The following is a 21615-nucleotide window of genomic DNA, read 5'->3' as shown; positions in this document are numbered from 1 at the left end:
CAGGGCTTCTGTGGGAAGGGCTGTCCTGATGAACTTTATTTGCCCCAGTTTGCATCTGGGTCTGACAAAGTTGCATACACATCTTGTCAAGGAGAAGGAAAGAAGTGGCTCCAACACAGGCAGTCCTGAGTGTGGGTTTGACCGCAGGAAGAACAGGACCAATGGAGGGAGATGCCAGAGGCCCCTTCTGCCCTTCAGAGCCCAGCCAGCCCACCCTCCCTGCTGGGGCCCTGCATTCTCAGAGCCTGCTGCAGCTGAGCTGCCTTGGTGGCTGCATGCTGTTTCATGTCCTACAAGCAGGTCTCAAGCCTCCAGCAGGTCTGAGAGGAAGTTCCACTGTCTCCTGGTACCTTGAACAGAAACCTCAAGCTTGACCGGCCCCAGACAATGCTTACTGAAAGAAAAATGGCCACAGCCAGGATGCTCCAGATCCAGCACCGTCTCCCAGAGCCCTTGGCCCCTGGCCCGTGTGTCTCTGGGGCTTGTGCCTTCTGAAAACCTTCCTTTTCCAAATGCCTTTCGGTGCCCATCTTCAAGCGCCGCTTCCTCCGCGGGCCCTCTGCGGATAACTCTGGCCTTCATTAATTTATGATCCACACCGCCCAAACGACTATTTACGTTCCCTCTTCAGGAATAAGCCGGTCCTTTTTCCCTAATGACGTGGTTGGGAGCACCTCATTTATTTCTTTTGTACCTCCTGCTGGTAAAAATGACCCTATTTGCTGAATCAAAAACTGCGACACGTGATCTCAAAAAGAAGAAAGGCCACTTGGAAGCTGACCGTCCCGGCAGATGTGGAACGAGCGTGGAGCTCGGAGGCCCGCTGGACTTGCACCGGGCGCTCCTGCCCCGCGGCCTCGGCTCGGTCCCGGGCAGCTTCAGCGCCCAGTGGAGAATGAATGGGAGCGAGTAAATGAATGAATGGTAATGAGTGAATGAAAGAGGTCCGCAGGGAGTTTCTCGCGGGCGCGCGCCTCGGGCCCGTTGCCGAAGGTGGCAGCCTTCCAGGGCCTGGGCCTCAGCGAGCGTTCGGTGCCCGGCCGCCGGACCGAGGTGCCCCGGAGCCGGTCCCCGCCCGCGCCCAGCTCCCCCGGGCCCGCGGTGGTACGCGCCACTCGGCGCTCCCGAAACCCGCGGACGCCGGCAGTCTTGAATGGAAGGTGCCGAGTCCGGAAGTGGAAGGGACCACGCGGGAGGACGAGGAGGGGGTACGAGCGCTTCGCGTCTTCATTGAGGAACCGACGCGCTGAACATGGAATTCCATGTGCGTCTTATGTAAAGAGAGCGACGGGCGCTGCAGCCAATGGACACGCGGTGCTCGCAGGCCCGGCCCCCCCCCAGTATGCAGATGAGGCTGCGCTTCGGCCAATAGCGGCAGCCGGGGGCGGGCACGGCGCGCGCAGTCACGTTTTCCACTATGTGACAGCGGCGGCGGCGCTGCGGGCTACTGGCGGCTGGCGGCGGCGGCGGCGGGGTGGACGGAGGGACGCGCGGACGGACGCGCGGACCGGAGGGGACGCGGCTCGGTGAGGGCGCAGCGCGGCGGGCGGGGTGGGCAGACGGGCCGGCGGGCGCCAGGCTGGGGCGCCGGCTGAGGTCCGGCAGCCCGGCTGGCTGGTTACGTAACCGCCCGGGTGGGCCTTGGGCCGGGGGGTCTGGGGTCCGGCGGACGGGCTCCCCGCGGGCGGCGGCGGCTCCTGCAGCCCACTGAGGCGTGATCCCAGAGTTGTCTGCCATGTGACTCCTTCTCCGCTTAAAACCGGCCTGGGGGGGGGGGGGGGGGTGAGTACTGTTACCCACATTTTACAGATGGAGAAACTGAGGTCCAGAGAGGTTAGGTAACTTGTGTAAGGTCATGGAGCTACTGAGTGACTACCACACGGGACTGTCCTTCTCTAGATGATTTTCTTTGGACCCTCCCACTCCTCCCTGCGCCCCATGGGGAGAGGGTCCGGGAAGACTAAGGCAACTGAGGTTCAGTGCAACTGTCCCTGGGAAGATGCAGGACCCCTTGGGGAGCTGGTTTCCTGCTCTGAGGCCAGAGAGCCAAGTCTCAGGCTGGGGAAGGGCCATTGATGGGCACTGGTCTAGGAGCGTTACCCGGACAGCCCATGGGTCCTGTGGACTGGGTGAGCAGAGAGACAAGAAAGTTCCTGTTCCAAGCCAGGCCTAGAACCCTGTGGGCAGGGAGGTCCCACCCAAGGTTCACCCCCTTTGCCTCCCCTGGACCTCCCTGTATTTATTCCCTCACCCCAGACTGAGTAGAAGGGGGTCCCACTTTGTGATGCAGTAATCACACCATCTTTTGGGGGTGTACCTTGGCTGCCAAGGCCCAGACATGGACCAGGGGCGGGTAGTGGCCTGCTTAAGTGCTCCAGGAAGGCCAGGTAAGGGATGAGAACCCGGTTGCCAGAGTTTCTGTAACCTACACAAAAGAAAGCAGTTTGGAAAGCTGATTCGTACAACAGAGCCAGAAGGTACCCTGGAAATCATCCAGGGTAATACCTTGGCTTGACAGATTAGGAAACTGAGGCCCTGATACCTGCTGGGCATACACTATGGCAGGACCAGGCCCAGGCCCTGGTTGTCTCCAAGGTCCTTCCATCATCCTGTGGGTCTTGATCTGGGTCAGGATGAGCTTCAGAGGTTCTGCAAAAGCCTGCAATTGGGTGCTGAATCTGAGTGGGCTAGAATTTGGGGGAGGAGCCCCAGGTCCCCCAAATGTCAAGAACCCCAGCACCATGGTAGAAGCCCCTCGATGAATCCTGCTCACCTCCCGTGTCTGATACTGGGGGCCACTGTCTTCTCCCTGGCTGCAAAGGGGAGACACCCCACCCTCTAGCCCCATTTGGGGTTTCTTGCCCCGGGCTGGGTTTGGCTGAGAATGAACAGGGCTCTATCTGAGGGCTTTAACTGGAAATTTGAGTTCTTGCATACAAGGTTAATCACTTCTTGTAAGATGTATGAGTAGAATGAGGAAAGGGGCTCCTCTTTTCTTAAGTGGAAGCTCTGTGATATGCCAGCGCTGGGATGGCACTGTGGGTGTCCACAGTTATCTGTCACTGGCATCTTGGTGTGATTCACCGGTACAGAACTAATGCAGCCTGGCTTTCTGTGGAGGCTGGGGTGCTGGGCAGAGAGGGGTGACTCAGCCACCCCTCTGGGCCTCAGTTTCCTCGTCTGCACGGCAGGGCTCAGATTGGGCAACCTCCCGGGACTTTTTGGATTCTGGTTACTCTATGGATGATTTCCTCAGGCCCCTGCGCAGGGGACAGAGGTGTCTGATGTGACTTTAGGTCACATGATGTTCCCCTGTGAGGTACATCTGCCCTGCTTCGAAGGAAGCAGCAAAGGTTCCCCTCATTTGTGCTGTTTCTCATGCACACACTCAACTTTCAGAAAAACACTGGTGGGCATGGCTCTTTTTTTAAGTGGTGAGGTAACTTCACCGGGCCTCAGCAACCACAGGCTCTGTTGGGTCACTGAGTGGCTGGCAGGACCTCTCGGCATTTAGTCAAAAGAAGAGAGGGACACTGAAAACTGCCTTCATGGGCAAAACCAAGAGGAGACACATAACCCGTCCACTGTGCATCTGCTCTGTGCCCCCGCCCCCTGGGAAGCTGGCCCACCTGCAGACCCAGCAGAGAGTCAGGGGTGTCTGGACAGGAGCCTCCGCCCCCTGAGCTACTTTTTTAGCCTGTGGTTTGAACTCTCTAAGCCCCACGTCTGTAACAAGCTTGTTACTGTGCTTCCTAGTCTAGAGGGAATCAGAAGCAGTAGGTGAGCAGGCAGCGAGGACCGGTCACGGGCATTATCAAGGCAGGCAGCCGTGGAGGGGGTGCCAGTCCTGAGTGGCCCTGGGGGCTCTGGGGGCTCCTGCCGGGCGACAGGGAATAGTGGGAACAGCTTAGGTGTTCACGGGCACTCAGAGTAGCTCCTTCCCTAGATGCTGAAGCCAGGAAGCTGACGTTTTTTGCCTTATCGCTGTTTGAAATCTCATGCTTATGCGTATTTGAGGCTTTGGAAACAGAGTTGAGAGAATCCAAAGGAGTCTTAGTGAGGCCGAGACATGCATCTCTCCTGCCTTCTTCCCTTCCATATTTGGACGGCGTTTTCCTCAGTTACCCAGCTGTTGCCATGGAGAGCGCGGGTGTTTATTTAGCAGGACAAACATTTTCTCCAGATTACAGCAGGCTGGCCTCAGGGAATTGGCTCCTACCAGGAAGGAGCAAACACGTTACAATATTGGGGCTATAAAATACCATGGGCTCTGAGACACAGAGTCCAGACTATGGAGCCCTGTTCTGTAAAGTGTGAAAACAGGCAGAATTCACCAGCCTGTCGGAAGTCAGGCTGGTGGTGACCCTGGGGGTGCATGATGGCTGGAGGGCCACCAGAGGCCTCGGGGACTGGTAGGGTTCTGCCTCCCCAGCTGGGTGCTAGGTACACCAGTGTACTCAGTTTGTGGGCGTAGATCGATTGAAGACTTCTCTGGATCTCATACTTCTGTTTCACAAAATTGGTCACGTCAAGCAATTGAACCACACATACACCGACTTCTGATTTCCACAAAGAGATGTGGTAACTCCCGCTTCGGGTCATGGGCATTGAGCGTGAGAAGCCCTCACTGTCCCGGAGTCCTGGCGGTGATAGTGGAGGGTGGAACTGAGGACCAGGCTGCGCTTTCGTTCCCAGTGTTTTCCACCATTGATCATGGAGACTATGAATACATGTGAAAGTAGGGAGCATGGCATAACGAACCCTCATGAACTCATCAGCCGGCTTTAACGAGCTGGCTCTCAGCCCCTCTCCTTCCATGCCCCCTCGCACTTCCTCCCCCTCCTGTGTCATTGGGAGGCCCACCCCAGACTGTGATCTCATTGTGGACTGTACTTTCTGAATGTTCCTCTGCCCAGTCAAGGCAGCCCTCACCAGTAAGGCGTGGTCACATGACCAGCAGCAGGGTCCAAGCTTAGCTCCCTCCCTTCAGTCTGCCCATTCTCTGGGGCAGAGCCAGAGGGCGGACGTCTGCCCAGGGGCAGCAAGGGGACTCTAGGGACAGGTGCACCCCAGCTTCCCGAGCAGCCCCCTTTTCAGCCTGGCTGTCCTTTCCTTTCTGGGGCCTCTGGCACCCCAGACTATGAGCACCTCTTCCCGGGGGTGGAAACAGGTTTGCCCAGGGATCCCCAGGGTCCTGGCGGTGCGGGCACAAGCCGCTCCTCCATAAACCTTTGTGGAAGGCAGGAGGCAAAGCCTGCTTTGATGAGCAAGTTGGTTTTGTCAACTTGGCAAAATAAGGTCGGTCCATTAGAGCCAGTGGTGCTGAGCGATGCAGTTTCTGGAATGATGAAGTTTCAGGTGGTTTGGCTGGTTTGTTGTTTCACATTTCTGCCATGCTTGTCTGGCCCTCTTTGCAAAGATTTATCTTCTGCCTAAGGTAATCTTGTGACTTCTATTCAACGAATCCTACTCAGACTTGCTCCCAGGGTCCGGGAGGGTGGCAAAGCTGGGAGTTCTCTGAGGAGCTGACAGACAAGCCCCTGGGGCGTGCATGGAAGCAAAGTGGGCGATGCCTCCTTCCAGGGAATGTCTTTATTGCCTGAGTTGGGGGTGGCTAGCTGAGCTCCTTGTCCTTTAAACACAAGCCAGAGACAGCTCTGGTGGCAGTGAAATATCTTCTTTAAAAGAATTATTTTGTTACCCCATCTGTTTTTCTGTAGTGATTGGCAGTGATGATAAAAGCTCAGCCTTTGTTGGCCATGACTGCATTCCAGACACTTGGCACAGACTGTCACTGAGCTCTCCCAGCAACCCCTGAGAGACAGGGGTGCTGCCACCTCGCTAGAGGAGGAAACAAGGCACAGGAGGCTCAGGGACTTGCCCGAGATCACAGGGCCAGGAAGCAGTGGAACCCGCTGATGCCCTTACCATCCAGGGCGGCTACGTAATCCCTCAGCCTTCACATCTCACTCACAGAGGCTGCTTGTCTGGGGAGGGCTGTGGGATGACATGGCTGATGTGCAGGGTACTGGGGAGGGAGAGAATGCCCTCGCCCCCCTCGGGGCAGCCCCTTGGCAACTCTACTGAACTGGAGACCCCTAAGAGGTCTCCTTGCTTCCACCTTGTCTCCACCCCATAACCCTGTTAGAGTTTTAAGTCAGATCTTGTTGCACAGAACTCAGTTTCCCATCTCACTTAGAATAAAGCCGGAGTCCTGCCTCTGCCCCTGTGAGGTGCCCCATATCACCCTCCTCTGCCTTGCCCACTCTGCTCCAGACTGGTCCATCTTCCTCAAATGCCCCTGCCTCAGGACCTTTGTTCTTGCCCCCCACCCCCGCCCAGCCTAGAATATTCTTCGTCCAGCACCTTCCTGGCCCACTCTTTCATTCTCTTGTTTGTCTTCGCTTGGCTTCTCTTAAAAGCAGAGTCTGGGCTGACACTTATGGCTAGCATTTCACTGGGAGGTGCAGTCTCAGGCAGCAAGAATGAGGGAATAGGCAAGTAGAGAAGGCTGGGATGCAGGATGGTCTCTCAGCCCATGGGGGCCTCATCAAAAAGCTCATCAGAAAAGACAAGGACAAAGAAGGAAGGATAGAAAGAAGAGCTTCCGAAATCCATCCCAGGGAGGGATGGAGGGGTGGATTTACCTGCTGACCTGTCCTCTCTCCCATCCCCCATGGCCAGAGTTCACCCCAGGAGAGTGTGTTCTCCCTCCGGGCCAATTGCTTCACTGGGCCCTTTGGCAGCAGCTGGGGAGGCAAGGGCCCACCCCCATCGTGCCAGGCTTCATCTAAGGCCATGCGTGGCCAGCACGGCCAGAGCCTCCGGGCTGCCTCAGGTGTGAAGCCGTGAGGAGCAGGTCAGTGTATACCCAGCCGTGGCTGCAGACCTGCAGGAGAGTGAGGTCAAGGGGCTGTGAATCAGCACCACACACGGGGGCTCAGGCACAAGGTCAGATGGTGCCCGTATGCTCGCCTTCTCTGGCGGCGCTCTCAGCCTCGCCCGCACAACACTCCTCATCCCCTGCTCTGTTGCTTTCCCCGTGGCGCTTAGCATTCTTCTACTGTCTATGCCATTCCCTTGTGGATGATCTGTTTTCCCCACTGGAACGTAAGCTCAGAAGGGCAGGAAGGACGTCCGTCCCATTCTCTGACGTCCACCAGCCCGAGGCGCCATGTGCTGAAGGAGTGAGCTAATCAACAGAAGACGGTGTCCAGCCCTGCCTATATGCTCTCTGTCCCACTGTTGTTGTTCTTTATTGTTCCATAACTTGTTCCTTTGTGTCCTAGAAGCTCCCTCTATCAATGTGTCTTGTTTCCCTGTCTTTAGTAGGTACTTAGTATCCCCTAGCACATATGTCCCAGGCTTTATGTCATTAACCATACGTGCTGGGCTCTGGGGATACCGCAGAGGACAACTAAAGCTCCAGCAGATCAGGTGGAGTCCAGCGGTCAGCACCACGGAGGACAGGAAGCCAGGCGGGGGATGTGGGGGCAGGTAGGGGAGAAGTCAGTGCTGTTTGTGCAGGATGGACAAGCTGTCTGCAGGATGAGTCCCGTGGGCACCACGGAGCAGCAAGTGCAAAGTCCCTGGGGTTGGAGCTCAGTGTCAGGGCCGAGGAGACAGGCCACAGCAGGAGATTCTCAGGAGGCAGCCAGGGAGGCCTCGCAGAGCTGTAGACCCTCGTGCAGACTGGGGCTGTGTTCTGAGCCAGGGGGAGCGGAGGACTGGGGTGGGGCCAGGTGAGGCACAGGCCCCGTTTGGAAGTCGAGGCTGGCCAGGGTGCCCATGGTGGATAGGGTGCCTGAGATGGGATGCCAGTAGCCTCCCTGCAGATGGTCCTTTGGTAGTTCTGTCACTCCATACACCACGTTCATGGGTCTTTGTACGCACTTACAGGCATTCCTGGGGAGTGGAGGGGCCTCCTAGCAGGGGGAAGGGTGAAGATTCTAAATGGTCCTGGACATGCCCAGAGTCCCGTCCGGAAAGACCGTTAGTGACCACAACACACGAAGTCCCCCACCCTGTGGACACTGGATGCCGTCAGTCCTGTTAATTTTCGGTGACCTCATTCTTGGCGTTTTCCTCACGAGTAATGAGGTTGAACATCTCTCCAGGTTTATGGATCTTTGGTGTTTTCCTTTGTGGGAACAGCCCATTCTTAGTCTTTGGTCTCTTTCTTTCCAAAAGTGAGCACTTTCCGTGCTCTCACTGAGTCAGCTAGAACATCCCTGAAATGTTAAAAAAACAAACAAGCAATCCAGCAAAATGAAGACTGAGGAGTAGACTTGCTTGTTTTGTTCCTGACTTTGGTCAGGTGTTTTGCTGTTCTGGGGTTTTGGGTTCTCTGTGAGTCAGGACCCTGGTAACATGCTGCTCTCTAAAGCCGTGATGAGCAGGTATGCTCCACTGAGATTTGCTCCCTTTGACCACAGCTGTGGAGACTGTCTTCCGCGTATCACCTCTGCGGACTGTATCTTCTGCTCAGGACTCAGTGACTTCCCATCCTTTGTAGGTAACCTGTTTGTTTTTCCTGTTTGGATGTGGGTAGAGTTTTTTTTTCCCCTTGAAAATATCATTTTACATCGGGACATCTCTAGGCTTGGATCTTCACGTACCTTTGCGTGCTGTTCAAGGAGTCCTTCGACTGGCGGTTGCAAATCTCTTTGGCCAGGATGGTTTTCTTGGTGGGTATCTTTCATGAGAGTCTCTGTTTCACTGTTGTGGTGTCTCTTCCAGAAAGAGCTATTACCCGCGGGTAAAAACACGGCTCTGATGTCCTTGCTCTTTCCCTTGGTGCTTCTCAAAGTTCCTTGCACTCGTCCTCCGCATTTCTGAGGTCATCTTCTTCGTTTCTGACTCTGGACTTGGTCTTCCTGATTCTCTACTCGAAGGTGGCATTTTCATCTCACTCTGTGGCTTCAGCTCATCCTTCATTACTTGTTTCCTTGAATCCCCCATTTCTTGATTTTTATTTGTGCTATGGGGTAAGTGCTGTCCCAAGTCTGCTGGTCCCCCATGCCATGCAGGCGTGTCCCTCTGGTCTTTGCTGCACATCTTTTCAGGGGACTCGTGTTGGCTTTTTCCCGTTTGTTGGCTCATGAACAAGACAAGGTCTACTGAGACCTGTTGTTTTCCAGAGAGTAGTGTGGTTGGATTCTCCAGGGGTCCCCATCTTCAGGAGCAGGCGGGCGCAGGATCCAGCGCTGTCACCTGCCTTGTGTGGCCACTGACCTGTTTCCTCATTCGCAGGCTAGAGCAGACAGTGGTATGCTATGTGGTATCCAGTGGTCAGTGATCACAAGGGTTACGTGGAACAGTGAGTGTGTGTGGTTGTCGGCATCAACCAGGTGTCTGGTCTGTTTCTCAGAGCACATGGAAGCTGTGGAGCACATTCTGCCCCTGGAGACAGCTCAGTCAGGGCACTGTTGCTGGGCCCTCCGATCTTCTGTCCCCTGCTCAGTGCCCAAGGCTGGCCTTCCAGGACTGAGCCAGTGGGTCCCCTTGCTTTCTGGCTTCCTGACCACTGAGGTCAGGAGGAGAGAGAAGCCAAGGGTTTACGGCCCCCCAGCTCTGTTCCCCCAAATTGCAGGTTGTCTGGGTTCGTTTGGTTTCAGTAACCCTTCTTCCTGCCCTCCAGGACCAGGGTGATAACAGCTTCCCCCCTCCCACACCTGCCTAGCTTCCAGGCCCAGACATCTTTTGCTTCGAGCTGGGACCCTAAGGAGACACCATCCTGGGTCCTCCTCTCCCGGGGACATCTCTCTCCCCATCCTTAGGCTCCTGGGTGAACCCCTCCCACCTTGCATACTCCCTGTCTGCTTATCCCCATGGTTGTCTCCCGGAATTATTGCAGAAGCCTTGGGGCTGGTCTGGCTCTGACTTCAGCCCCTCTCCACCCTCTTGCCCCTAAACGCCAAAGTTAAAGTTTCTACGTAGCACAGTGGTGACGACCTGTCCAAATGTAACAAAGTTCATTCATCTGGTACTGGCCTGGTGCTGCCCCCACCCCCTGCTCCCCACTAGCACCACCCCATGCTGCTGTCAGGGCTCCCACCCACTCGGCCCTCTTCATAGGCAATGCCTGCTTCACAGCCTCCTCTCTCCCTGAAGTCTCCCCTGCCCGCAGCCTGGTCTTGGGGTTCCCCCTGCATACAGCCTGCATTTGGGGTCTCCTGCAGCTCGTGATGGGGGGAAGACCGCCCCATCACCTGGGGAGATTTGTAAAATGCATGTTCCTAGGCCCTGCCAGCCATTCGGTGGGAATCTGCGTTTTCCCCAAGGCTCCCCACGTGCTGGGAGGTGCCCACTGATGCTCTTGTCACCTCCGACTAGGCCATCAGCAGTTTGATGCCTGGGGGCTATGGCCGTGGGATTCACCTGCCTTCCTAATTCATGGCAGCTAGGAGCTCAGTGAGGAAGAACAAAGAATACTGTGATTGACCCTGACTGGTACAGACCCTGACGTGGAAACAGATCCCAGCACACATCCCACGCGGTGGCTGTGGGACCCCCTGCACTCGCCAAGGCCTGACGACGTTTCTCTCTTTCCCAGCTTCGTTGTGGAGCCAACATGAACAGATACGCCGAGTACCCGCCCAGCCGCGGTCACCCTGCCCAGGAGCCCGAGGAGCCTGAGGAGCCCCGTGGAGCCCTGCTCCAGGAGGACGTGCACATGAGCGGCGGCTCTAGCGGAAACGAAACCAATGAGAACCGCTCCCCGGGGCGGGATGCGCGGGGCGGCGAGGAGCTGGGGATGCTGGTGGGGCCGTCCGTCGTCCCCCCGGGGTAGGTGCAGCCCTCGGACCGCTGAGGCTGGCCGCTTGTCTGTTTTCTCAGCATCTCATCCCGTTGTTTGATAGCTTTTGCGGTCTTTAAATCTTGATTCCCCTGTTTTTCAACACTTAAAAAAAATCTCATGAACTGAGAACTAAAATTTACTATAACGATGCCGCTGTTGATGTTGACTCTCTGATTGCCGATAGATAGATACCGAGTGAGTATAGCAAGATCTCGGGAGCAGACAAGCCCGTGGCCCCGCTAGCAGCCGGGGTCTATAGAAAATGAACCTGCTCTGTCAGTCCTTCTCCCGGTCCCTAAAACTTGAAACTTTTATGCTCCGGCTTTATCTTAACCTTATATTTTTCGTAATTGTCTTACTACGTGTGGGATAATCTGGATTGTTGTCCCTGGTTGGATGAGGGGATGGTTGGAGCATGCAGCCCTCTGAGTCTGGCCTTTATTTCTCGTGCTCACAGTCCCGATGCCTTTGGCCTCATGATGGCCAAGTCCGAACACAGCATGTCTGCAAGCGGCTGCAGGTAAGGCCGGTCACACGTCCCTTGATTTACGGTCTCAGAGAAATGGAGACTTGTTACTGGAGGTTAGTTTTGGGGTGATGTGACATTTTGCAAGCCTCCGCTAGAACCTGTCAGTCTGCGCAGCTGTCTCGGTTGTGAGCCGGCCCTGCCCGCTCAGACACCAGCTACTCAGGGCCCCTTATGATGCCCCGGATCTGGAGCCCCTCCAGCCCCATCTGCACAGGCCTTGTCTGCATCCTAGACATGTTCATCTGGAACATTCCTCCCCCTTTTTAGGTGTTGGTAACAAAGGTATCCTTAATTTCACATCCACAGACATTTTTTCTCTCTCTTTTTTAAAAAGATTTTATTTATTTGAGAGGGAGAGAGAGAGCATGAGTAGGGGGAGGGCCAGAGGCAGAGGGAGAAGCAGGCTCCCAGGGAGCCTGACTCGGGGCTCGATCCCAGGACCCCGGGATCATGACCTGAGCCAACGGCAGATGCTTAACTGACTGATCCCCCCAGGAGCCCCCCCAGACATTTTCGTATCACCACAGGAGCAAACTCCAGCTCTCAGGCCTGGGTGCATGGGCACTTGGCTGTCTCATCCTGACACCTGATTTCCAGCATTCTTTCTGCACCCTCTGCTCTGAACAGGAAGGGCCCAGCTGTTTTATCTTCTTCTCATCTCTGTACCCTTAAGTTGAGAGCTCCTCCTTACAAGTCTTTCCTGTCTGAAGTCTTGCCGTGTTCCTCATTTGCGTTCCGGCCACAGGAAACCAGTTTGCTGTCCTCTGTCATCTCCATCACTCGATCCTTTTCTGTCTGACACAGGGCAGGAAGGCCCAGCCCTGAGGGGCAAAGCCCAGCTCCAGCCTGGGGCGCAGAGAGCCCAGGGGAGGGACTTCTGCAGCCCTCAGTTGGGCGAGCGCAGTGGTTCTCAGCTGGAGCATTCCGTCTCCCCACAGGAGATGTGTAGCAGCATCAGGAGACATCTTTGGTTGCCACACTTGGCGAGGGTGCTTCTGGCCTCTGGTGGGGAGAAGGCCAAGGATGCTACATGTCCCGCAGTGCTCCACAGAGAACCACACAGACCGAGATGTCCTAGTGGCCTGGTTGAGAAGCAGGACTAGAGGCGCAGGAAGGAGGAGTCAGGAAGCTAACGTGTGATCGCCTCTTTCTTTAATGCTGTAACAGCGAGCGGTCCACCAAAGCAGATGCGCACAAGGAGCTGATAAAAACGCTGAAGGAGCTGAAGGTCCACCTGCCAGTAGACAAGAAGGCCAAGGGGAAAGCCAGCATGCTGGCCACCTTGAAGTACGCGCTAAGGAGTGTGAAGCAGGTGAAAGGTACGTCGGCCTATGTATTTGTTCTGAACTTGTAGAAATAACTTGGATTGTGTCAACTTTCTAAAACCCACCCCAGAAATTGCAGAAGGAAATTCTAGAAGGCTTAATTCTTTACAACTTTTCTACTGTACTTCTGGAAAAAAAAAAAAAAACAGGTAGAAAACCAGCTGATAAAAAGGAATGTATTTATGGCGAAAAGGTTTTGTGCTCTGGGCTGGGGTCAGGTCATGGTCAGGAGAGCCCAGCATCCTCCAGGCTCAGGCCGGAGTTGAACTGGAGTTCACTGAACTGTGTGAGCAGCTCGGCACGGAATTTAAGCAAAACACCCCACAGTGTTGAGCTGAGGGCTGGTCGCTCCTTTGAAAAATAACAAGAGGAGATACCAAGGAGGCTGTTGCCAGATCTTATCCTTACAGGACAATACTTTAGCACTCCTGCATTTAAGACCTTGGGCAGTCCGTTTCTTGTTTGTCTAGAAAGGCGTGAATTTCCATCGAGGTTGTCTTCCAACCAGGAAGCCATGCAGAGCGCCTCCTTCCATCACTGGGGCACTTCCATCACTAGCAAGACCTCCACGGGCCACATTCCGTTCCCATTTGTGGGCATGCTTGGGCCGTATTATTAGGTGACAGAATATGTAAGAGCTTTTAGGACTGTCCGTAGTCTAAACTAAGGCTTTCACCTGAGAACACGTGTGCAGAAGTCTTCGTAGATGCAGTGCAGGAGTCTATGAACAAACACTGCAGTTTCCAACATATTTGCATCATCAAGCTCAGACGCTTGACATTCCAATAAACTCCAAGCCCCTTAAATAGTTTCCAACACTACCGAGTCTGCCTTCCTTCACTTGCTGCTGCAGCTGGACTCCCGCTGAGCAGGTGCTCTGTGCCCCCCTCCCGATCTCCTGGGTCTCAGGTAACTGCAGGTGCCTCTGACTGTAGGACAGGTAGGAACACACTGCCGTGGAGGAGGTACCAGCATTTCTAGTGACTGCTGGGTGAACTCTTCTGCAGACACCCATCCCTGGGGGCTTGGGTCGTGACCCCTGCATTTGGGGTCATCTCAGGATGCTTTAGCTCTAGGCAGTCAGAATGTTCCGTGCAGCCTTGCCTTTCGGTCTGTTGCTGGGAATGGGGATGTGAGCTTTGAGAGTTTTTAAGTTTCCTCCAGTGTGTCAGAGGAAGCAGCAGGAAGCTTGGAGGGAGTATCCACATGTGCATTCCTGATCTTACAGCAGCGAACACTCAGGTGAATCCTTTCTCATTACACAGGAAACCACCCCCTCCTGCACTTTGAGGAATTTCTTAGCTGTTTTGGTCCCTTCTGACCAGCAAGCAGAGACAGAAGCCAGGCCAGCATCTCGTTAGGGCAGACGAGGGAGGTGTCCTTTCCCAGCAGGTGTGGGAGCCCCACCCCTGCTCTACCTACTTTACCTGGGTATGTGCGTTACACGCACGCTGGGGTCCCAGTGGACTCCACACATTGGAAACATGGGTAAAAGCAGGACAGTTGTGAAGGCTGAGATAAAGGTCAAACAGTGGGCTTTATTCTGTGATCATCAGTTACTCTCAAGCTTACAGGCAGGGCAGGGCTTCTCACTAATAATGATGGATACGAAGCGTGGACAACGTTTGTCAGAAGGGCGACTTTGCCTGCCCGGTGGAGTCTGGTGGGGAGAGCTTGCGCCAAGCATGGAGGGCTGGGCTTTGCTGTGTGCTGGCGTGCGCTGGCCTTCTGGGTGCCCTCTGCAGGCCCAGGTTTCTCTGCAGGCTCCTGTCTAAGGCTATATCTGTTTGGTGAGGGTTAATACAGTAGAAACAGACACCGTGCCCGGCCAGCCCACCCAAGGATGCTCACAAACTGCAGGGGGAGGAGGTTCTCTGAAGGGCGGGTCTGCCAGCACCCCTCCCTGGGGACTGCCCCCAGCCTTAGGTGCTGGGTGGGCAGCCCCGTGATAGTCTGCCCTCAAAAGCTGTATGTCCAGGGATGAGGGGCACTGGCTGCAGGCTCTGTCGGGAGCAGTCTGCTGCAGTGTGGTTTCTCGCGCCTCGTGTTTTTGAGCAGGGGGTTCTGTCTGGATGGGAGTGTCGCCACACCCCCGAGGAGCAGGTGTCCCAAGAGGAAACATCAGCGTTGTGTCGTGATTAAAGACCTTGTGGGCAAAGTGAGGGTTAGGTGGAACTCCGTGCCCATATTATTTAAAATAATGGGTACTTACCATTTAAAAAGTTCTGTAATCAAAGGTCTTTGGATTTTTCAGGAAAACTGAAACAGACTTCCATTTGCTTTGCCTTCACATTTCCGTTCTCTGGGCATCCCAGGAGAATAGTGTACATAGCCCCCTTTTTCATGACAAGAGTAGAGCCCCCAGCACAGGGAGGTGGGGCCGTTTTCATGCGCCGCCTTGGTCTCTCCTGCAGCCAATGAGGAGTATTACCAGCTGCTCATGTCCAGTGAGAACCACCCCTGCAGAGCCAACGTGCCCTCTTACACCATAGAAGAGATTGAGAGTGTCACGTCCGAGTTCATTGTGAAGAACGCAGTGAGTGTCTGACACGAGTGACATCTTCCCCCAGAAAGCTCACCTTCAGCCAGTGGCTTTATAGCAACAGCGTTTGGAATTTCTGGAAGCTCCTACCTTAAAACAACAGCGTAAAGTCCGTGATTCACATGGAGCAGTTGTGTTGCAGACTCCTGCTGTTTTCCATGAGACTTCCCTTTCTCAATCTACCCCCAAACTTTGCGTGTGTAGGAGCGAGCCCCACCTTGACCGAGCAGTGACCAGGTGACCTTAGGCTCACTTTGGGGGGGGGGGGCGGGGGCCTGGGATTTGAACTCAGCTCGTGAGACTCCAAAGCTTGTTCATTTTTAAGCACCCCATAGGGGTGGGGCACCCTTGGAGTTCTAGGGGAAGGGAAGCGAGTTGTCCCTTCCCCTGTGCCCCTACTTCTCAGAGAGCAGACACAGGGCAGGTGGGGACCCAGACCTACTGGAATCGTGGCAAAACTGGTCTGCAGAGTGGGGCTCCCTGATCCCTCCCATCTCCTTCCTCCAGCACCCCCGCTGCAGCTGAACCCCCGGGAGCTCTGGGCCAGGGCTCAGGCCGCTAGCTAGCAGGGCAGGACCCGGGCGGCACCCCCCAGCCCCCACCCCCACCCTGCGTGCCCTGGGAGAGAGATGGGCTGGCAGAGGTTTGTGGCTGCCGGCCCAGGTGAGAGGAGGGGGCTGGAGGAGGGGGCCCAGAGGCCTCCCCCAAAATCTGTGCCCCTCGGGGAGGGGCAGGCTGTCCTCACGCAGCTGCTGCTTCCTTCCAGGGTATGTTTGCAGCCGCCGTGTCCCTGGGCACCGGGAAAATCCTGTACATCTCTGACCAAGTTGCCTCCGTGTTTCACTGTAAAAGGGATGTCTTCTATGGCGCCAGGTTCGTGGAGTTCCTGGCGCCCCACGACGTCCGCGTGTTCCACGCCTCCACCACGCCTTACAGACTCCCGCCCTGGAGCGCGTGCGGAGGAGCAGGTGAGGGCCTGGGGCGGTGGCCGAGCAGGGCTGCCTGGGCGTGTGCGCCCGCGGCAGGGGGAACGTGGGGGCTGCTGCCTTCCCAGGGCGGGGGGCCGGGCTGGCCCACCCCCGGTGCGGGGCGCAGCCCAGCTGCCCTCTGCCGGAGCCCGGCCGGCACCCCTGCCCCACGGCTGACCCAGCCCAGAGACGGAAAGCTGCTTGTTCAGGATAAACTGAGAAGAGTAGTCTTTTCACAAATTTCAGAGGGAAACCCGTTTCAGAAGACTTTAAGAAACGTTAGGCATTTTAGAAACAAGGCTGTCGTGAGACGCTGGCGTCGGGCGTGAGCCCACGGAGCGCGGGGAAGGCGGGCGGGCGGAGGCCAGGCCCCGCTTCGGCTGCGCTGATGTTGGGGTGACCGGGAGAGCGCTCCTCCCCCCCGGCCACACGCAGCTTTGTGCAGGCGGGCGGTGATGTCCTCCTGTGCCTGTGCTCAAACCAGCAGCTTTCCAGGCACGTCGGGCTCCCGTCTGCCCGGCGGCCGCTGCTTCGGGGCCGCAGGCCATGCGGTGCGTCCACTGTGCGCTCCGCCTCGTGTCTGGCTCCTGGGCCCGGCCTGGCCGCCTTGCTGTGGCAGCCGGCCTCTTGCAGTTCTCCGCGGCGTGTCCTTGTCCCCCTCCTCCCACATGACCGGGAGACTTGGGGTCCGGAAGGCTGGGAGCTCTTACCGTGGCCAGTGCAGGCCTTGCCCATAAGTAGGTGCAGGAGGGAAGGTTGATCAGATGAGTCTCAGCAGAAATGTTGCGCGGGATCCTGGCAGAAGGTACCAGACCAGCTCAGGCCTTCCCTGCAGCCACCCACCCCCCAATGCTTTCAGAGAGCAGGGCGGCCAGCAGAAGCCCACTCTTGACGTGTGAGTCCGGCAGCATCTGTCTGCCTGCGCCTCACTGGGCTCTGGTCACTCGGAGCTGAAGGTGAACGAGTGGGCAGAAACGCTCAGCAGCCAGGAGAGGTGATGGGAAACAGTGGGCCTGGGAGTTACCCCAGACAGGCGTGACCTCAGTCGTGAGGCCACATCACCCAGAACTGGTCCCCGTTTTGCCCTTGGCTCAGGGGTCCGCATCTCTGCTCACATCAGATGCACCTCACCCGCACTCCCACCACCTCCTTGATCGTGGGTCCCTCTCCGCCGCGTGTAGTCAGCTCCACCTCCTGCTTGTAGTCAGCCGCCGGCTGGGCCGCCACTCGGCCACCGCCCACGGCCACCACCACCGTTCCCTGACTGTACCTTCCTGAAACAGCCTGGGCGTTTGCTTTAGGGCTGACTCACGAAAAGAGATGCTCGCTTTTGGTTTTGGATATAGAGCCGCCCGCCTTCTCCCAGAATTCCCAGCCGAGGACTGTCCACAGTCAGGTCACTAAAGCTTGCAGTGCATGTCACGAGAACCCGTAGGTCACTGCGTGGAAGGGACATCACTCCGCACGTGGGTTTACGGCTCGGACAGGCCAGCACCGTCTGCCTGGGATGGCTGCCACTGAATTTTTGTCTGAATGAAAAAGAAGGACCAGGTGACTTCTTCAAGGCCTTTCCAGGCCGGCAATTTTATACCATTTTCCCTAACTAGTGATTTCCTACTTCTCCTTCTTTTGAATAGAGGAAACTTTATGTGAAGGATCAACGTCTAAGATTTCTTTTTAAAAAAATCATATATTGTGAAAACACCATTTCCTCATCTCTGATGATGCCGCCCAAGTGACATCATGCTTTTGCTAGGTGTTTCAGATTTTGAAATAGGTTAATATTTTAGCAAAAAGATTGGTGTAAGCTTTGAAATTACCTGAGTTGCTTCTATTAGAACTGAATATCCCCCAAAACACATAGGTTGAAATGTTTAGGGCTTTACATGCAGAAATTTTGCCCATCAGTCAGTACGTCTCCCAGAGTTAAATTGTTAATTAGTTGGTGTGTTTGTGGTGGCCTGTGAACCATTCCAAAACTGGTAAACTTCTGGCAGTAAGCTTTTAGCATTCCGTAATTTGGTACGTGCTGCATTCATGAAATAGGTTTGATTTTCATCAGAACTGTAATAAATGATCTCTAAGGGCTTTGCTTTGTGTTTGCGTAAATATGCATTCACGCCCTGACTCTGGATTCTGCGGCTTCTCTGTAGCTTGGAGGAAGTAGAGTGCGCTCTGTACTGTGTTGTGCCCTCGGATGGCTGACTTTGGGCTCTCTCTCTTAGATTCGTTTACTCAAGAATGCATGGAGGAGAAATCTTTCTTCTGCCGCGTGAGGTAAGCCTGGGACAGGGGATCCCATCTGGTAATGGCACAAACATTTTCTCCTGAGCACCTCTTGTGAGGAGATGTAGGAATGGCCCCCTCAACCAGTTCCTGCTGGGCTGTGACCCCCTGTGCCCCTCTGCACCCCTGCTCTTCAGGGTAGAGGCCCTGCAGGAGCACCCCCTACCAGGCAGCGTGCATATTCCTAAAAAGTCTGTGTGAAAACACCATTTCCATAAGCTGATTTAAAATGTGCACAAGGCGTTAAGACAGCCTGGTCAGCAGTGGGGTGATTTCACTGCTCCTCAAGAAGAGCCTGGGGAGCCTAGACTTGGTGTCCGTCACCTGGGAAGCTGCCCGAGGGCCCCTCCCTGGGAAGGCATGTCCCCCAGGGAGGACCCAAAAGGCACATGCAGCCTTTAGTTCAAGTGTGCATTTTCCCAGGGAGAGCCCACAGCTTCCCCAGCAGCAGGCTTTTTGCCCGAAACAAGGTGACTGCTTGAGCGTCCAGGTGCAGGGTCAAGAGTGACCCCTGGCCAGGTCCTGGCGCTCTCAGAAGATGGGGCCTCACCGGTGAAACAATGTCCTTTTCCTGATTGAAATGTTCTAGGGAAGGGCTCCCGGAAGACCTCCCACTGCCCAGGGCTGTTCACTCTTCGGTCTGCCCTGAGCAAGCAGGGCGGGAGCCCAGATCGCAGGCCCAGGCCAGCACACCCAGGTCCGGGTCCCCGAGCGAGGAGCCTGGCTCTGTGTCTGCTTTGGCAACAGCCGCTACTGAGGGAGAGGTGACTAGCAAAAAAGGTCAATTCCTTCCGTCATAATTGCAAACCTGGGCCCTCCTCCGCAGCGTTGGGAAGAACCACGAGAACGAGATTCGCTACCACCCATTCCGCATGACGCCTTACCTGGTCAAGGTGCGGGACCCGCAGGGCGCCAGGGGCCAGCTATGCTGCGTGCTGCTGGCCGAGAGAGTGCACTCGGGCTACGAAGGTAACTGCCCGCCCAGGTGGGCACCAGCTCCGTCTGGTCCCTCGGTGACGCCCCTGGCTCACACCTAATGTCAGCAAGGCTGACAGCCCTGGCCTCGACCCCAGCCTTGGGAGAGTCTCCTTCTCCCTCTAGACGCACACCCACCTCTGTCACCTGGCCCTCCCCACAGCCGCTGCCAAACCACCTCCCCGCGTCTGTTACCAGGTCCAGGTGCTGGCATCTCCCACCTGTGACCAGCCCGTTGCCGTGACCTGGGTGCCCTGCCTCCTTCCCCAGCCACTGCCTCCCATCTGTTGGTGGGCATGGCCCTCACCACCAGGTGCCCAAGCCCCTCCCACCCCCATGCACCCCCATGCCTGGAAGAGTGCAGGGGCACCCCCACCTGCCCAGAACCCAAACCATGCCCCTCCCTCCCCACCTCGGCCCATCTACCTTCCACTGCTTTCCCCATCCTCTCCACACACACTGGCTTCTGCAGGCTGGCTGGCCACCTGACTCCCAGTCTTTGCTCCTGCCTGCTCCTCCCCTCCTCTGTGTGTAGAAAGCCAGTCATCCCAGCAGGCTTATCCCACCACCTGTCCGTCTCCGGTCCTACCAGCTTCTCAGGCCACCCCTCCCAAAAAACCTGCCAAATCTGGGCTTTCCCTGAAGCCCAAAGGGCCCCAAGGCACTCAGCCACCCTGATTCTATCCTTCCGGCGACCCCTCCCGCTGAACGGCAGTACAGCGGTACTGTGCGGTACCAGCCACTGTACCTCGTGCGGTACCAGCCACTGTACCTGGCAGGGAACCTTCCTCACCCTGGCAACTCAGCCACACAGACTTCAGAATTCTCAGAGGGCAGGCAGCATCTGTAACTACTGAACCCCGGGGACCCAGTTCGGTCCATGTTTCATTGTATTCCTAACCTCGTCTCAGTGGTTAACGAGGTCGTTTCTTAAAACTGATGGAAATGTTTGGTGAGTTCATTCATATAGGATATTCTCTTCCAAATATTCAATAAAGATGTAGAGGGGTTACTTAGATTTCTTTCTTTTTTTTTTTTTAAGATTTTATTTATTTATTTGAGAGAGAGAATGAGATAGAGAGAGAGAGCATGAGGGGGGGAGGGTCAGAGGGCGAAGCAGGCTCCCCGATGAGCAGGGAGCCCGATGCGGGACTCAATCCCAGGACTCCAGGATCATGACCTGAGCTGAAGGCAGTGGCTTAACCAACTGAGCCACCCAGGCGCCCCGGGTTACTTAGATTTCAACAAGTTACTCCCCAATATGATCTGAGTCTCCTTCAAGGACGAAGCTTTGGAATTTTGAGTGTTTTGTCCATGAATTTGGTGGTTGAGGGAAATCCTGGATAGATGAATCCCTTAACGCAAATTACTCTACCACCTTTGCCCACCCTAGAAACTGTGAAGTCCCCAGAACAATGATATTTGCTGAGAATTTTGACTCTAAATACTTAACTCATTTTTTAAAAACAATTTGTCCAGCTTACTCTCGTTGGATCTTAAAAATCATGAAGTTGGCCTTCCAGCATGACTTTGCTGAGAGAAGCTTATGCATCACCACACGGTTCTGTGAATGTGGCAATTCTCAGCTTTCTAGACTAAACCCACCCAGAAGGAAGTTGAGAAGGCTGGCTGGTGGTCATCTAGCGTAGGGTCTGCTTCCTGTGCAGTGGGCTCTGTTGTAAAGGGTCCACTTGTTAATTTTCTTCCTTCACTGCCCATCTGTCCGAATCTACGTGGTATTTTCTAGTAGCTGTAATAGAACTGTGCTAAGTGTGCATTTCTTAGAATCAGAAACTTGTATAAAATTCTATTCTTTCAGCCCCTAGAATTCCTCCTGAAAAGAGAATTTTTACGACCACGCATACACCAAATTGTCTGTTCCAGGACGTGGACGAACGGTAAGCACACTGTGGCGTTGGCCCGTCCGCCGGCCCCCGCTCTTGCATGGTGCTTGTCTTGAAGTCAGTACTGTACCCTTTGTTTCAGCAGACTAGTCACATGCTGGTTAGCGTTTCATCATGATCTTAGTGGTTACTTGGTGGCCATTAAGTAAAGCTCAATGAATGTTCATGATTTTGACATTGAAGCTACGTAGCTAAAGCGAAGGCTGTTAGTTTTACTTAGGTGATAATCCACAACGATGTTGAACTGTAGGCAATGAAATAATTCTAGAATTGCACTAAAAATCT

General features: G+C 55.3%; 1 protein-coding gene across 1 annotated transcript in view; it reads left to right on the top strand.

The window, feature by feature from the left end:
• Nucleotides 1-1485: 1485 nt before the first annotated feature.
• Nucleotides 1486-21615, top strand: part of PER2 (period circadian regulator 2) — a 39126-nt gene continuing 18996 nt past the window's right edge. Inside the window, exons 1-9 of the mRNA XM_021678976.2 lie at nucleotides 1486-1526; nucleotides 10556-10770; nucleotides 11223-11321; nucleotides 12498-12649; nucleotides 15070-15191; nucleotides 15964-16165; nucleotides 18391-18442; nucleotides 19278-19420; nucleotides 21246-21324. Coding sequence (XP_021534651.1) covers nucleotides 10574-10770; nucleotides 11223-11321; nucleotides 12498-12649; nucleotides 15070-15191; nucleotides 15964-16165; nucleotides 18391-18442; nucleotides 19278-19420; nucleotides 21246-21324 — 1046 coding nt within the window. The 5' untranslated portion in view covers nucleotides 1486-1526; nucleotides 10556-10573. The remainder of the gene's footprint in view (nucleotides 1527-10555; nucleotides 10771-11222; nucleotides 11322-12497; nucleotides 12650-15069; nucleotides 15192-15963; nucleotides 16166-18390; nucleotides 18443-19277; nucleotides 19421-21245; nucleotides 21325-21615) is intronic.

Source organism: Neomonachus schauinslandi, chromosome 3 (genome assembly GCF_002201575.2).
Source record: "Neomonachus schauinslandi chromosome 3, ASM220157v2, whole genome shotgun sequence".
In the NCBI taxonomy this organism is placed as follows: Eukaryota; Metazoa; Chordata; class Mammalia; order Carnivora; family Phocidae; genus Neomonachus; species Neomonachus schauinslandi.
This window is presented reverse-complemented; position numbering and strand designations above follow the sequence as displayed.